Source organism: Zalophus californianus, chromosome 4, assembly GCF_009762305.2.
Source record: "Zalophus californianus isolate mZalCal1 chromosome 4, mZalCal1.pri.v2, whole genome shotgun sequence".
Lineage (NCBI taxonomy): Eukaryota > Metazoa > Chordata > Mammalia > Carnivora > Otariidae > Zalophus > Zalophus californianus.
In genome coordinates, this window is record NC_045598.1 from 19,161,679 (window position 1) to 19,179,125 (window position 17,447).

A 17,447-nucleotide genomic window follows, 5' to 3' on the forward strand; every position below is an offset into this window, starting at 1 on the left:
ATCTAGCTGCCTCTGCCTGAGTGTGTGCCTTCTGGCAGCTCTTCCCCCATCTCCACCTCGGCAGCGTCCCAGCCTGTCAGCTCTGGAAGGCTGGTTCTGGGAGGTGCGAAAAGCAGTCCCCTCAGAAAGGGGTCCGTGGAGAAGCATCACCGTATATCAGCATGTTAAAGGATCTGATAAGTCTCGCAGACGGGAGACAATTTCATTTTATTTGACCCACTCTTCCCCAGGTGTCTTTAAACCTGAAATTCTTCCTTGGCTGGTTAACATCTTGCAGGGTTTATGTCTCAAAACACAGTTGGGGAACATCGCCCACACCTTTTTCTCCCCAGATTGCTGGATAGTTCATCTGGACTCTCAGGTTCTAAAACTGCAAAATGCTCGAGGCCTCAAGGGTCTTGCTTTGGCCTGCCTAGGCCAAGAGGGAAGCTGGGCACTTGCCAGCCTCAGCAGCGCAGGCAGGGTCCAGCCTGTGCCAGTCACCCTGCCAGGGCTTCCAGGCCACTGAGCGCGCTCCTGGGGCAGCTGGGTCCTGAAAAGCGGGGGGTGGGAGGTCTGACCCAGGCCCTCTGGTTCGTTCTGCCCACAGATACCAAACTGGGGCCCGAGGCCTTCTGGTTTAACTCCGGCAGAGAGGCCGTGGCCACACAGCTGAGCGAGAGCTACTACATCCTGCGGCCCGAGGTGGTGGAGAGCTACATGTACCTGTGGCGACAGACCCACGACCCCATCTACAGGGAGTGGGGCTGGGAGGTGGTGATGGTGAGTGCGCTGGGGCGGGGTGGTGACTGTGTGACAGGTGCCCTGAGAATTCAGTCAGGCTCCAAAGCGCCCTAGCTCAGGCGGGCATAGGGAGGAAGGTCACAGCAGGTTGACATCTGGTTAAGGTTCCAAATGCAAAGGGTCAAGGTGTGGTTGCAGAGCGAAAAGTCCCCGGCTGGGCCAAAGCAGGCCGGGAAGTTATGAAGAGGGTTCTGGGCGCCCACAGCCTTTGGGGCCCAGGCTCCAGGGCCAGCAGACTTAGAGGGCTAAAGGCAGGGCATGAGCCAGAGGGGCCCAGAGCACGTGCGGTCACTGCTTTCTGACCCCAAGCCAGAGAAGATGGCTTTAGATTTCTCCTCTCAAACAGAAAAAAATCTGCCAGGCCGGCAGATCACCTCCCTCCTCTGCCCAAAGCCAGCCCAGCCCTGGGTGGCCCCCACCTGTCTCTGGGCTCTGCTCCCCAGCCCCCGTGTCTCCTCCACCAGCCTGCTTATTCCCAACCACCCAGCTGGAAACCTCCTGGCCCTCTATAGGGTAGGTGTCAAAGGCAGGTATGGAGAGTCCAGAAGGATGTCTCTTGAGGGATGCTAAGCCTTCTCTGTCCACCCCGCTTCCCAGCTTCTCCTAGGGCCCCCTGCTCTCAGAGCCATATACTGTCCTGGGGAAAAGAACCTCACCCACACTCGCGCAGGGCACGAGCCCGCTCAGGTTCACATACATGGTTCATTGGCCAGAATCCCCCTGCTGCCCTGAAGCCCCTGGCTCTTGATCAGTGAAAGCCAAGAGTTTTGTGCTCCTGGGCCCAGCCCCCAGGCCCCTCAGTGTGTAAAAATGGCATTTATATACAAAAGGCAGACAGCACTTGGCCCTCCTACCTCTGGACGAGGGACCGTATCTCCACAGGGACTCCGTGAGGTGTGCTAAGTCTAGTCCCCAAATCCCAGCCCTCCACTGCCTTCCTCTGTCCACCCCTGTGGGTGAGTCTGTCAGGTCAGCCTTGTTCCCTGAAGGGCCAAAAGAACATCCCCTAAGTTCAGACCAGGAGAAGAGCTCGAGCCAGCAGCCTGCTGGGACTAAGTTCTCGGCCCTGGGGGCAGGGCTGCTGAGCCCTGAGACAAGAATTTGGCTTTTTGCTTCCACAAATGCCAGGTGGTCCGGGCTTGCCTGTTCATGACCTGGGCAGGCACAAGTCTTGTGTGGGGGGGGGGGTCTCTTCTCCCTGGACCAAAGCTGCCCCCCTTTTCTTCAGGCCTTGGAGAAATACTGTCGAACGGAAGCTGGTTTCTCTGGGATCCAAGATGTGTACAGTAGCATCCCCAACCACGACAACAAGCAGCAGACTTTCTTTCTAGCGGAGACACTAAAGTGAGTTGGGGCTTGGCCGGCGTTCTTTCCAGAGGGACCGGGACTTTCTTAGGGCTGGAGGGAGGAGGAGGGCGAGGCGTGGGGTCAGCAGTCCCTCCCTTCACCGACAGTCAGGTTCTGCCATCACAGGGGGCCCACGAGGGGTGGGGGGCCTGGGGTCCCCAGGGTGGCCCTCGGGCCAGGCCGGTTTCTCCCCTCAGGGAAAGACCAGACAGCACCCCACCTCCAGGTACTAGCGGTGTGCTAAGTTAGCTTCTGTAACCTGTCTCCTCGGGTCCCTTGGTTCTCTGAAACCATGTCTTCTTCTATAAAACGGCAGGAATGATGGTGATGGTGGTCACTCCTGTTGACCCTCCCTCGACAGTTTTGCTACTGCACTATTCCCTCGCTTTCTTGGGGTAGAAGTCAGCCACCCTGTTTCCTTGCTGTTCCCCAAAGCCGTCCCCCTGTGCTTAACCCCTCATGGTGGGTTGGAATGGTCTGTTCCTTTGGCTTGGGAAGCTGGAGTTCTGGAGTCACAACTCCCTGTTCATTTTAGTGCCCTAACATCTGCTTGAGTCTAGAGTCTCCCCGGGGGGCACATCAGGGAGCAGCCCAAGAGTTTGGACGGGTGCAGTACTCAGGACACTTTGAAAAGAAAGAAGAATCTAGGCCGTAAGGGGGCCTGGCCGGCCTCTCCCACAGGTGGTAAAAGTACCTGAGTGAAGCCCGATAGGTAGGAAGCAACAGAGGGAGGGCAGGGGCAGAGCCAGCCTTAAACCAGGTCTGACTGCCCCAGATCTCAGTGCTGTCCTCAGCATCCACAGCTCCTTCCCTGGGACCAGTGCTGCAAACAGACTTGGGATCTCAAAACTCCCTGCACCCTTAGCCACAGGCCCGTGTTGCAGAGGCCTCCGAGATGGGTGGCCAACGGTCCCCTGTTCCCCAGAGCCCTGACCGGCTGTGTCGTGCTTCCCTCCCCGCCCCGGGGCACAGGTATCTCTATCTTCTGTTCTCTGAAGATGACATGCTCTCCCTGGAAGACTGGGTGTTCAACACAGAGGCCCACCCCCTCCCGGTGAACCACTCGGACAGCTCCAGCAGGGCTGGGGGCCGACTCTGACCCGTCTCCCTGCCGCGCCCGGGGCCCCGGAGGGCTGCCTTGCCTTTTCAGGATTTGGGACTGTTCTCAAAGGGATTGGGAACGTAGGCCCCATTCCAGGCAGACCCAGGGCAGATGTGTCGGACAAGCAACTTCTTTTCCTCTGTGAGGAGACAGGACTTGGAGACGCAGCGATGTCACCCCAGGCCCAGACTTTCCTTTCTATGGAGAATTTCTATGAAACCCACTCACTTGCCATTCCAGGGCCCAGTGAATGGAGGTTTGCATATTGTCTCCATGCCTTTGATTCACTTCCTCTCATTTGGGGAGTTTTCTGTTCGTTTGTTTTGCTTGATTTTGCCTTTTCTCTGCAGTTGTGTTTTATCAAAAATTATAAATATAGTTTCAAAATCATGTGCTTTCGAAAGCAGCATCATCTTGATAAACTAAACCTTAAAATGTTCGCACACAGAAACCTTGACCCCATTTTCTATATTTTAAATGCTTTTTGCCCAACATTTACTATACGTTCAACTACGTGGCATTTACCTTATAATTTGAGGAGGCGTTCCCTTTTGATTTGGGCCTAAGTGTTAACAAATCACTAGTGCCATTTTCATTATTGTAATGGAAAAATCTGTAAACTTACAATAAAAGAGTTTATTGAATAAGAAGTACGATTGGGTTCATTGCACATCAGTGACTCCTGGGAAAACCGTGGCAATGTTCTCACCCGAAAAAATAATCAACCAGCAGTTGATTTAACATAAGTTTAGACTCCAACTTCTATTGCCTTCCCTTAAATTGGTCCTACAAATTCAGGAAGGGTGAAGCCAATCCTTTAAATGGAGTCGCATATTTATACTTCAGTCAAGGCTTGGAAGAGGCCCAGAGAGGGCCAGCAGCTTGTCTGTGGTCATGCAGCCAGGTAGAGGCAGAGGTGAGCCCAGTCACAACCCCGTGTCCATCTGTTCGCATTCACCAGATGCGTGCTGAGTGCCCGTAGGAGACCAGACACTGGGCTGGATGCCAGGGACACAGCTGGGAGTGAAGCAGTCACAAGGCCTGCCCTCAGGGAGCGTACAGCCAAGTGGGGGAAAGATAGACCATAAAGTCAACGGACAGATAAGTAACGTGAGTGCAAGCCGTAGGAAGTGCCACAGAGGAGATTTGGGGCCGAGACACTAGTGGCCAGGGCTGATCCGAGGGCATCAGGGAGAGCCTCTCTGAGCAGAAGACTTTCAAACTGAGGCCTGGAAGATAAGAAGGAGCAGCAGGAGGAGTATCCCACAAACCCACTCTCCCCCCGCCCCCGCCCACCCAGGGCCCCAAAACCTTGAGGCCATTATGCAGAGCGAGGTGTTCAGGCAGCTCGTCCCACAGCTGACCACACAGGGTAATTCTGAGCCCTCCTGCATGCTCAGCCACTTCAGTTTGGCTGTTATGAACTTTGAGTAGTCCCTGAGGTATTGGAGCCTAGGCCAAGTGACCTGGCTTTACGTCCCCGCAATGGGACCCCAGATAGGTCACCTCACCCCTCAGGCTACTCTTCCATCAAACAGAGGGAGGAACCTCCACCTCCCAAGGTTGCTGTGAGAATAAGCAGGGTCCCCTGGCGCCCTGACTGCGGGAAGTGCTTCCTCCTTATTCTGGAGACATAGATGCTTTCAGCATCTTCTTAAGCAGTGGTCAGAGCTACGGGTGAGCCGTCCCCATGGCAGGAACCCTGGTGTTTGGTGAGTAAGTCGCTGCTTGAACCCAGGAAATCACTTCACTCTTGACAGCCTCTGGAGACCTGCCTGTGCCCATTTAAAAAACAAAACAAAACAGAAAAACCCACTGTGCGAGCATTGTGGAAAGGGTGAGGAATATCTTTATGCTAAGCAGAAAGAAAAGCCATCCACCATTCTACCCTCCAGAATGAATAGTTATATTTTCTTCCAGATCTTTTTCTATGAATGTACAGAATATATTTTGCAAACATGGTGTCATACTATGCATCCTGTTTTACTGTAATCTGCTTTTGCTCTTAACTATATACTGTGAGGATCTTTCCATGCCAACAAATACACATTTATCACTGTACCTGATTGTGGAGTGTTCCGTTGTGTGCTGTATCATGCTTTCTGGATCTAATCCCCTATTTCTGGGCATTTGGGTTTGTGACAGTTTGGGCTCTCAGTTGCAAATAATAGAAAACAACTCTGTCTAACTTAAGCAAAAAAAAAAAAAAACGAAGGAAGGAGAAAGAAAAAGAGAACATATTGAAATGCCTTGCGGCGATTCATGGGATCTCAGGAGAGTGACCAGTCAGACCAAAATGACAGGAAGGGGGTGTGGCCGGGAATCCAAGCTGCAAGAACCAAGGGGGCAGTCTCCCCAGTACCCCCTGAAGACAGGTCACTTCAAACCTTTCCAGAGCCCACGGTCTCCCTTCAAAGAAGCGGGCTTCCCATTGGCCTAGCCTGGGTCACGTGCTCCCAGCAGGTGGAGGGTGGGGCATCTTGACTGACAGACCCACCGGGACCCCGTGCAATGCCCCACAGGCTGTTCCCCGGAGAAGAAATCGAGGTTTGCTACCAAAATAATGAAGCCACGCGCTGGTGAAGGCAAAACAGCAGGACTGTTCGCAGGTTCTGCTTTGATTCTTTTCAGTATTATAAAGAGAGTTATGAAAGCATCCTTGACCATCCCCCTCTCCCCTCTCGTTCAGCTCCTCAGAGTCAACTCCTGGAATGTCTCTCCATTGCAAAGCCACTTGGCGGTTCCCCAAGGCCCCGGGCTCCCCCGCTGGGCCCATGGTGCTGTCCCCCTCTCTCCTGCCACCAGCCTTCTGTCTTCCGCATTGTCGCTGGGGGCAAGTTGTAAAAATGAACATTTCAAAATTCATCCCCCAGGAGGGTCGTTGCTGGTGGAGAAATAGCATCCTTTTGGCAAGTTAACTCCATTCCAGGGATAAAGATAAGTAAGACCCAAGGTAGGCTGAGAGGAGAGAGAAATTAAGGGATGAGTCATCCTCAGGGAAGGAGGAGCCACAGAATCCCGGTTCTGGAACCAGTCCCGGCAACAGACTGTCCTTCCCCCGCCAAGGGTCAGCATGCTGCCAGTCCCTTTTGAAGTCTCGTCGGACGGAACCACCTTTTGCACCTGTTTTCTTCATGGAGGGGCGTGATGCTGGTTCCTGCCCTGAAAGCTTTATTAGCAGCTAGCTGCAGGCACTGAGGCCTGCAGAGCACCACACCCCTGAGAAGCAGGACAGAGTCCTCCAGATGCTTCCTTTTAAATGACTGCGTTTGTTTAGATGCTTTGTACAGCACCTTGTGTCCAGGGCAGTTTGCAAAGTTCAAAAACCAAATGCACTGGAAAGAAAAGCAAAAACAGAAAATCTGATTTAAAGGCGGCATCCTTGAGACCCACGGTGTGAATCTCAGTTCTGCCTCCTTTGCTTTGGGGAGGGGACCTCTTCGAGGTTTGCGAAGGTGCTGGAGATGGGGAAGGGCCGGCTCGTCCCAGCTACCCCCCTGGGGCTCTGTCCTTGGAAATATGCTCGTTGATTATGTGGCACAGAGAGGCTCAGCCATCTGTGACTAAAGCTTAATCACACGCTAATGGGGGTGCTAATGCTATTTTTTTATATCCAAAAATATCTGTTTGGTTCCCTATATTTGGAACAATATTTTGATCTTGCTCCTCCTGTCTCTTAAGACAGAGCTTTTCAAACTTGAACGTGCAGCTGAATCACCTGGGGATCTTGTTAAAATGCAGATTCATATTCAGTGGGTCAGGCACGGAGCCTGAGCTACTTTGGTTCTAACAAGCTCCCAGGAGATGCTGATGCTGCCGGGCCTCAGACCACACTGAATAGCAAGGCCTCAGCTAATGCCCACTCCTTTGGTTTCTGCTCTTTATTTGCATCCATGGAGGGGCGCCTGGGTGGCGCAGTCGGTTAAGCTTCCAACTCTTGGTTTCAGCTCAGGTCCTGATCTCAGGGTGGTGAGATCGAGCCCTGTGTCAGGCTCACGCTCAGCATGGAGTCTGGTTGAGATTCTCTCCCTCTCCCTCTGCCCCTCCTGCTCGTGCTCTCTCTCTCTCTCTCAAATAAATCTTTAAAAAAATTATTTGCATCCATGGAGTCATAACATTCCCTGAGTGGAGGGGCTCAGGTGTTGGGATGGCATCTCGCTTTGGTGGCAGAGGAAGCTGTCACCTGCATCAGCGGCTGCCCGCCCCTCCAACACAGTGTGGACCAGACAGGAGCAGGCTTGCTGGTGGCTTAGCACAATGCTGTCCAGTAGAACTTTCTGTGGTGATGGAAATGCTCTATCTCTGTGCTGTCCAATAGGGTGGCCACAGGTGGATATTGAACACTTAAAATGTGGCAAGTGCAAGTGAGGATCTAAATTTAAAATTTTATTTCATTTTAATTAAATTTAAATAGCCATATGTGGTCCCTGGGCGCCATTTGGGACAGTTCAGTCCTAGAACCTAGAAAGCCAGTCCTCTGCTCACTGACTCCCTGCCCCACTGGACCCTCCACCACCTGCATCATTACAAAACTAATCTTAGCACAAAATATATTGTTTGGGAAGGTGAGGGTTCCCTTGGACATACCTGGTTATTTTTATACTCATTCCAGCCTCTCTTTTCCACAACAGCCTCTGGTTTTTGTTTTGTCTTGTTCTCACCCACTGTGTATCTGTAAATCTGCGTGCATTAGGTCAAGTTGAAGATAAGAAAGGCAGAACTGGAGAGGGTGAGCACAGACTGACTGAAACCATGACCTGCCCTTTCCTGGGCTGTGTGACCTTGGGCAAGCCCCTTAACCTCTCTGAGCCTCCGCCTGTCGCTGTGGAAAGGGAGGGTGATTTCGAGGGTTAATTGAGCTCCCCAGTGTAGTAACTCAATACATATAGTAATGATCGTTACTGCTATTATGTGAACGCTCTCTGTAAACTAGAAAACGCTGGTGTCAAAAATCCTTCTTTTTAAACAAAATGCTCTAAAACTTGGAGGAAACTACATCAACCAGGCCCAGGAGACAACCCAAAATCTCAAAGCAATAAATCTGAACATTTTCCGCTTTTCACATTGAGCAAGCATTTTGCCGTTAGCCCTGAATCTATGAAATTGGGAAACTGGGGTAAAGATCCAAGCGCTTCCAGGGGCTGGCCTGGTTGGCGGGGAGCAGGTGGGGCTCCCCCGGACCCTCCACCCTCCCCACCCCCCCACCCTCCCACCCCCACTGCTCAGGCAGGGGTGGGGCTTAAGGAAGATGCTGGGAGCTTGCCCAGAATCTAGCAGAGGCCCTCTGCTTGCAGGGCCGGTGGGGGGGCGGGGGGTAGTGGGAGAGGTCCCGTTCATCTTTCCTCTTCAGGACATACCTGGTGAATCCTTCCTACAACTCCGACAGGGAGGCATGGCAGGCAGAGATTTACAGAGCGGGAAACTGAGGCTTAGGTCAAACAGTTGTTCCCGGCCTCTGGGCAGATGCCCACAGTGGTCCCCCCCACCACACCCTTCCTCTCCCCTCCTCACGTAAATGACCCCAAATCTAGGGTGGCCCTTATCCTGCTCATGACATTTGCTCATGACAGTTTAGTTCTTAAACCTGTTGTTCCGGCACATTAATTAACAACGCCCCCTTTGCTCTCAAAAGTGTCCCAATTTGGACAACAAATTATGAGCCCTCCCTGGTATAAGTGTAAAGAATGGTAACTGAGATCTGTCTCCCAGAAGCCTTCGGTGTTTTAGAGAATGGTAAAACTCAACCCAGAAAAGCCTGCAAATAGCCCAGAGATTCTTTCCTTTGGAAACCAATCTAGAATTGCCCATGTTCTCATATACCTCCATGTATTTCCATCTCTGCCCCTCTTGCCTGGACTGTCCTCTGCCGCCGGGGTATGCCTACTAAACTCCTCAAGGCTGCCCTCAATGTCACCTCCTCCAGGAAGCCTTCCCTGACCTCTCCCTACCCCTCCATTGAAACAGGCACGTGCACACACGTGCACGCCCACACCTCAACTTCCCTTTCCCAAGGCTTTGGATTTATTGGCCAACCTTGCAATCATCAGGGGTGTGGCTGTCTCCCTGCCCTGACCCTCAGGAGCCCCTTGCCACCAGTCACTATTCCCTTGGGAGTTCCCCTGAGACCTGGGGCGGGAGGTTCTGCTTTAGCCCACAGAATGATCCAGCATTGGGCAATCATTAGATCCATGGTTCTCAGAGTATGGAAGCTGGGTCTGGGGCGCCGGCAGCAACAGGAGCTTGTTAGAAATGCAAGTCCTCAGGCCCTGCCCCAGACCTTCGGAGGTCATGCGGCTCATTGCCCAGGCCACCGTTCCAGAACCCTCCAGGCTTTGTAATTCCACAGGAGGCCATTAACCGTGTCTGCCGGGCAGTGGGCAAGGTGCTGCCGCTGCAGCTTCGACAAGACAGACAAGGTCCCCGCCCCCGTGGGGCTTCCAGGCCCGTGGCAGGGTGGGGCCGGCGTGCAGACGGAGCTCGGTGCTGGGGAGGCCACAGGCAGGGGACATAGGAGAGTGACGGGGGACACTGGAGATGGGGAGCAGACCTGTGTGACACACCATTCCAGGCAGCGGGAACAGCAAGTGCAAAAGCCCAGAGGTAGGAAGTACGGGGGCACCCAAGGAGTGGGAGGGCAGCATCGAATGGAGGGCGCTGTGCAGTGGGTCGGAGCAGGTCAGATGGACCGGGCTCCATCCTGCAGGGCCTCGAGTCTGATTTTAATCTGCAGAGTCTGATTTTAATCTGAGCAGCAAGAAGCCAGGAAGAGGTTAAAGCAGGGCCATGAGATGACCTGCGGCACATCTGTGCAAGTTTCCTCTGACTTCTGAGGGGAGAGGCCTCCGGCTCATCTCCCCCTTACCTACGTCTCAGTGGAAACCCTTCTCCGCTTCCGAAGCAGGAGCGGCTGAGACTGGTCCCCCCGGGAGTACCGGGGCAGCAAGGGCCTCCTGCCCTGTGTTTCCATGGTGCTCTGGACTCTTCCCATCTGGAGGGGAACCGGAGACTTCAAGGCACCGCAGCCTCTCCTTTGACTTCTGTTCCTGCAGCTTCCCCTCCCCTCTGTGGCCCCACTCCTGTCAAGCAGGTCCAGCTGCGCTTTTGAAAATTGAAGCTGCTTCCTCAGATGGCCCTTCTCCTCTGCCAGCCTGTGTGGAGCCAAGGCTGTTTTCTGGCTCCGGGGCCTTCTCTTTTCCCTTTGGAATCTTCTGGATCTGGGGCAGGTATGATGCCAGTGAGTTCTGGGTCTCAAACACCATTTTCCATCTGCCTTCACCCCTTCCCCAGGGGCGATTCGAACCAGGAGATGACCTTCCATGGAGCGTCCTGCACGGGCTTCGATCTGTGTCCCCTGGTTGCACCCTTACCCTTTGCTGTGTCACCTTTCCGGCTTCACATGTTCTCCCAGCGTGAGGCTCCCCACCTACAATGGCCATGTGGCCTTGGCACCTTCCCTGTCCCAAGCTGACCTGATCACCAAGGGGGCCACCCTGACTGCCGCCACCCACTGTGGTTTAGGACCCTCCCCGCGGGGCCTGTCCGTGCTCCCTAGGGAAGACATCTGCCCCGCTTTCTGATGTACTGCCTCTCCGTCTGGGAAATCTCTCTGGGATCTCTCCTGCTGAAGAACAGACAGACGTGTCCAACCGTCTAATCCCATCTCACCACAGGCCGGGAGCTATCTGCCTCCTCTCTCTTTCATCTTTGTCTCTACATCCTTGATCTTTCTCTTAAGGAAACCCTTCATCCCTCCAGCTCAATCACTGTGTCTTCCTTTATTTGAGTTTTATTTTTCCATGGCTCCAGGGTTTTAAATTAGTCCCATTTTTCCTTGAGCCTTTACTTTTTAAATTTTTTTAAAGATTTTATTTAGTTATTTGACAGAGAGAGAGCACAAGCAGGGGGAGCAGCAAAGAGGGAGAAGCAGGCTCCCCGCTGAGCAGGGACCGCCCGCCCCGCCCCCCCATGCAGGACTCCATCCCAGGACCCTGGGATCATGACCTGAGCAGAAGGCAGACGCTTAACGGACTGAGCCACCGAGGCGCCCCTTTCTTGAGCCTTTAAGTGAATCTTTTTTTAAAAGACTTTATTTATTCATTTGAAAGAGAGAGCAAGCACAAATGCAAGTGGGGGTGGGACAGAGCGGGGGGGGAGGGACAGGCAGACTCCTTACCCTCCTTGCCGAGCGGAGCCCCATAAGGGGCTCAATCCCATGACCCTGAGATCATGACCTGAGCCAAAATCCAGTGGTCGCTCAACAGACTGAGCCACCCAGGTGCTCCCGAATGAACCTTTTTTTTAAAAGAACTTTTTTGGGGGGCACCTGGGTAGCTCAGTCGGTGGAGCCTCCGACTCTTGGTTTCAGCTCAGGTCATGATCTCAGAGTCGTGGGATCATGCCCCGAATCATGTTCCGCACTTAGTGTGGAGTCTGTTTGGGACTCTCTCTCCCTCTCTCTCTGCTCTTCCCCCCTGCCCCTTCTCTCTCTCAAATAAATAAATACATCTTTAAAAAATAAATAAAAATAAAAGAATTTATTTTGTTTAAGTAGGCTCCATGCCCAGCATGGAGCCCAGCAGAGAGAGGGCTTGAACTCACGACTCTGAGATCAAGACCTGAGCCAAGATCAAGAGTCTGACACTTAACCGACTGAGCCACCCAGGCGCCCCTTAAAAGAATTTTTCCACTGAGGGATAGTGTAGACACAGTCACATGTGTAAAAGTCACTAATCTTAAGTGCACAGCTCCAGGAATATTCACCTGTGTACCCATTCATGTAGCCTCCCCTCCCATCAAGATAGAGAATATTCCCAGCATCCAGAGAGCTCCCTCCTGCTCTCTGCCAGTACCCGCCATCCCTGGAGTGAACCCTGTGCTGACCTCTTCCACCACGGACTGATTTCAGGCACGTGGCCTTTGAATTCCCTCTCAGTCTTCAGATTATAGGCATTCCACTGAGTTTTCGGTCTCAGATTTATAGACAACTTATAACAACTTATGTCCTATATACTCAGGGCTCTAATGTTTTTTTGTCTGGTCATCATAAAGCCCTTTTCTACCCCTCTGGGGGTGCGGTGCGCGAGTAAGCCCCTCGGGGCACCCTGAGACACGGCCTTCCCGTGGTAGGGGGCCAGCTTTTCCCGGCTTGCCCAGAACTCCAGCTGCTTTTCAAACTGAGCAACCCCCAGCCTCGGCACCCCTCAGTCCTGGACAAACGGGGAGCTCGATCACCCCAACCCCTGTTCTTGGCCCTGGGCACAGTTCAGAGCAGACGAGTTTGGGGCTGTTGACCCAGCACCATCTTCCCGGGCTCGACACTAACCATTGGGAAGCCCCCAAATGTCCAACTCATTTCTTGGGGCTTGCATGAAACTCGCCTGTCTTTGCATTTGAGAGCCTCAGCCTCCAGTCCTGAATGAGCAACAGGATTGGCGGAAGGGTGTTTTTATAAGAGGGAAAAATTCTTCTGGATTTGGCATTCACTGCTGAGCACTCCAAAAAACCCCACCCAGGAAACTCAGCGAGTACCCGCTCCAGCCCAGGGACACGCCACCCCGATGGCGCATCAGAGCCACTGGGCTGTCGAGCGGCTCCAGCGGCAGGCAGGCGACACAGCCCAGGACCCCTGCGGCCATGGCGCTGAGAATAAAGCTGTCCACGCGGGGGCCTTTCCTGACCCCAGGAAATAAACCTGCCTGGACAGGACAAGGGAGCCTAGCCAAAGACAGTCGTGACCCCCACAATTCATCTCTTTTCTGGCTAGTCCTGGCATCAGCCCTGTGCCTGAGAATCCAACCAAAGCCCCTCAGCACTCAGAGGCACGGCCACATCTGTGGCCACGTACCAGCCGCCGAGGCCACGCAAACCAAAGGCCTCTTCTCTCTTCTTCAATGATCTCATTCAATCCTGTGGCTTTAGTGTCATTTATAGGCTGGTGACTCGAAAGTTTACGGTCCCCATAGCTCACAGCTGCAGACTCCTGCACATGCCCCCTCCCCAACACTGCGCTCCACACGAGGCTCAGGGTCACGTCCACACGGCAGCCTGGGCCTCTCAGGCTTTTCCATCTCGGGAAGGGCACCACTGTCTACTGGACACGGGCTGCGCTACCCCCACCCCCGGCCCAGGGCCCCGATGCCTTTGGGCTGAGACTGAACCAGCCCCCCCACTCCCTCTGTCTACTCCTGCTCCCCTCAGTCTGTTCTCTACCCAGAAACCAGAAAGGTCTTAAAAACAAAAAACAAAAAAACAAAAAACCTCAGCTTTATTGGGACATAATTTTTATGCCATAAAGTTCACCCATTTAAAGTATACAATTCGTGTTTTTGTAGTATATTCACAGATTTGTACAACCATCACCATAATCTCCTTTTAGAACATTTAGACCCCAAAAAAGAGGCTTTGTGCCCATTAACAGTCACTCCCTACCCCCACTCCCGTGCCAGGCAACCACGAATCTACTTTCTGTCTCCAGATTGGCCTTACCGGACCTGCCTTATTAATGGAATCCTACAATACCCTACAATCCTACAATTGTGTCTGGCTTCTTTGTTACAGTGTGATGTTTTTGAGGTTTGTCCATGTTCTAGTACGTAGTGGTGCTTTGTTCCATCTTATTGCCCCAAAATCTCCGTTGTGTGGATCTGCCACATTTTGTTTATCTACTCATCAGTGGAGATGGAGGTTGTCTCTCCTTTTTGGCTATTAGAAAAGTCTGTTTAAAGACACATCAGGTAACTACACTGGAATTAAAATAAAAAGCTTAATTAAAAAAATAATAAAAACAAGTGACACATCACTCCCCTCCTTAAAACCCTACAATGTATTCCATTGTATCCAACTACAGCTTGTTGCCTCGGCCCACAACGTCCGTGGGGCCCCGGCTCTCTCACCAGCCCTTCCTGTTTCTCCACACAGCCCGCCCTGCCTTCCACACGTTTCCTGAACACACCAGGGTTGTTTCCTCCTCAGGGCCTCTGCACTGGCCCCTTGGCCTGAGATGCCCTCCCTTCGGCTCTCGCTTCTTTCCTTTCCTCCTGGGGAAGCTGCCTGCCCCCTGCCTGTCTCACCCCTTCACGGTTACCATTATCCGAAACGATCTTCTTTGCGTGTGTATCACCTCTCTCCCCCTGCTAGAATATTTGGCTCCAAAAGAGGACGTACCTCGTCTGTCTTCACTACTGTGTGCCAGGAGCCTAGACTAGTTCCGGGCACACAGTAGGGCCTGAGCTTGTCGAGAGGCCCCCGTGGTCTGGGCAGGTAAAGCCTCCCCTTTCCCAAGTGGCATTTTGCTCCCAAATGCTGGTCCTGTGATTGACCAGCAACATGTCAGGGGTTGGGTTCAGAGCAAATAACCCCTCTGCCTGTCCAGGCTCCTCGAGTTAGAGAAGAAGCACAAAACCCAGCACCAGATGGCTTTCCTCCCCCTCAGACCCCAGCTCATTATCCTCCTAGAGCTGCAGTCGAAAACCCTACTTTGATCTTCTCCCTGGAGAGCAGGGGCCCCTCCCCAGCGAGTCTGCCCCAGCGAAACAGCAAGCGGAAGAGAGGATGCTACTGGAGGGCAGGCAGGCGTGTGCGTGTGCATGTGTGTGTGTGTGTGTGTGTGAGAGAGAGAGAGAGAAAGAGAGAGAGCACACAGGCCAGGATATGAGGCAGTGACCCTGGCCTTGCGTATTCTTCCAGCGGCGGATGGAACGCCCCGGGGTGTCTGCACCAATGCCCCCTGTGGACACAGCAGGGAGGCGAAGGACCCTCCCTCCAGAGTCGGAAGGAAGCCTCCGTGGCTGAATGTCCCACTCTTCGGATGACTCTGTTGTCTTGAGGATAAAGTCCAAGCTTTTCACAAGTCACGTGGAGCCCCAGCCTGTTTCTCCTGCCCCCTCCCTTCACACTCCCTCCCTGCTCAAATCCTCATCATGCCAGAGACATGCCATTGACGTTCATGCCGCCAGGCCTTCGCTTCTGCTCTTCCTGCCCCTGGAATGATCTTCCCCTGGTGCTCTGACTGGTGACCTCCTGAACTCAGGCCTGGCTGGCCTTCCACTCTGTGAAGCCTCTTCTGGCCCCTCTTAAGAGTCACAGGGACCCTCCTCTGCATACATCCCTCTCTCAGATCACTTACCTACGGGGAAGGTGGGGGGGGTCATAGTACCCACTGACTTGTCTAGAAGAGCAGATTCCACTCGTCTTCTCTTGTGGATCCCCAATGCCCAGAACCAAGCACAGAAGACCCTCCACAAACATGTGTTGAACGGGCGTAAGAATGATTTCCCTGCTCACCTGGGAGCCCCTCAAGGACATAGCCAGCATGCCACTTACTTTGATGTAATTTCCACTTGCCGCTACTCCCAAACACCACCCTTGCCCACTCAGGGCCCAGAGACGAGGTGCCAAAAGGCCCCTGCAGCGCCACTGCTGACCAGAGCGACCCTCCTGGCCCCATCTCTCAAGGCCCAGCCTTGCCCAGGTCCTTCATTTGGAGACAAGCCTCCTGGGAAGGGTACCACCAGTGGGACACCTAGTCCAGCTCCATTGCCCAAGCCCAGAGCTGTCTTCCCAGAGCGGGGTCCTGACATGGATCCTTCTCCCAGAGGCTCACTGATCTAAGTCAAGTCTTGTAAACCCACCCCTCCTCCAGCACCCTCCCAATCCCAGCAGCCCATCTCCCCAGCCCTGGGCCATGGAGATCAGTGGGGTGTCTGTGTCTTTAACAAGAACCAAGTGTAATACATAAAAGTATTCTGGCAAAGAAAACCTCCCTCATTTATTTTCCAGGGGCCTTGGCTCATCAATCTTCCCCTCCTAACCTGCTTTGTGCTCTGTTAGCTTTGCTTCCTGATAGAGCAGAATTTGGTTTTCTAATAGCATCTGTCATATGCAGGGTGTCCCCAAACATTAGCGGTAATGAGTTGGAAGTAGCATAGTTGGAAGTCTTCAGGAGCCAACAGCAGATGTCAGCCCCTCCGTGGGTCCCCCTGAGGCTTTGGGGCCAGAGCACTGGGTAAAAGCTAGGTCCAGAGCCCACAACTCTCGGTCCCCTGGAATCATTCGTCCAAAAGACATTAGAGTGCTGACCATGTGTCAGGTCCTGTGTGGGCTCTGGGAAGATGGGGCCCTGCCCACAGGGTGCTGTCATGGTTGGTTATCCATGAAGGACAGAAGTGGTGGTAGAAGAAAGTCCTCACCCCCAATCATTAGGCTGGGCCATCCCCTGGGAGGCGGCAGGGCATGAGATGGGGACTCAGACCTGGGTGGGCAAACAATCCTCACCTCAGTGGGTTGCTTGAGAACAAATAAAAGCATAAAGTACCCAACACCAAGTCCAGCACATAGTGGTCCCTCCAGCATCGGGGACCTGACAGGTGCACATGGACTGGGGTTGGCAGTGATCAAGGATGGTGCTGCTGCTCGCCCGGGGCCAGGGTTCTTGTCTAGAGGCTTGGGCGGTTTCTGCCCTCTCCTGGGAAAGACAGAGCCATCCCCGGGCTCCTGGAGACCTTCAAATAATGGAAGAGGGCCCCAGTGGAACCAAGGCTTCTGGAGACAGGAACCAAAAGTATTGGCAGATCCAAAAGTATTTCTTCAAACTCCACCCGCCCCCATTCCCAGGTCCTCCTGCATGCATGCCAAGAGCTGCTCTCTAGAAAAATCGCTCCTGTGGTGGTGCCATGTCCAGCAGAGGAGAGGGAAGCTGGTAAGTCACAGTCTGGCCTTGCCCATGCCAAGGGGCTGCCAGCCCCACCAACCCAGGTATTTCTTCCACACCACAATCCACGGGGAGGGCCTCTTTTGACTCCCCCTTACAGGTGAGGACATTCTGGCCCCAGCAGGTGAGGGTTTCAGGGCCGCGGCCCCTGCGGGTGGCCTTGTACAGGTCGCTCCCCCGCTCCCCGCCCCCGCGATTGTGCAGAAGTGGAAGTCTGTGGACCCTGAAGGGAATGGAGTAGGGGCAGGACTTCCTTTGTAGGTTTTCATTCTTCTAGAGGACAGACGACGGTTTAGAAAGCAGGTGGGATAAGGGTGGAGAGGGGGGTGTTCCCCCTCGGGCCTCCCTCACGTCTGCCAACAGAGGGGGACACGAAGCCTGGTGGCCCGGAGTCCCCTCCCCGACAAGCTTCGGAGGTGCGGACGCACCCCCACCCCCACCCCCACCCCCACCCCCACCCCCACCCCCACCCCCACCCCCACCCCCACCCCCACCCCCACCCCCACC

The 17,447-nt window shown here is 53.7% G+C and overlaps 1 protein-coding gene across 2 annotated transcripts in view; it reads left to right on the forward strand.

Moving 5' to 3' along the window:
• MAN1C1 (mannosidase alpha class 1C member 1) overlaps nt 1-17,344 on the forward strand; it is a 153,864-nt gene extending 136,520 nt beyond the window's left edge. The window contains exons 10-13 of one of the 2 annotated variants that reach the window (XM_027596153.1): nt 590-762; nt 2,012-2,127; nt 16,844-16,928; nt 17,041-17,344. In XM_027596153.1, the coding sequence (XP_027451954.1) occupies nt 590-762; nt 2,012-2,127; nt 16,844-16,928; nt 17,041-17,181 (515 nt within the window). In that variant the 3' untranslated portion in view covers nt 17,182-17,344. Of the gene's footprint in view, nt 1-589; nt 763-2,011; nt 2,128-3,102; nt 5,294-16,843; nt 16,929-17,040 lie in introns of those variants that run through there. The other variant, XM_027596162.2, reaches the window with a different exon arrangement.
• Nucleotides 17,345-17,447: the final 103 nt, after the last annotated feature.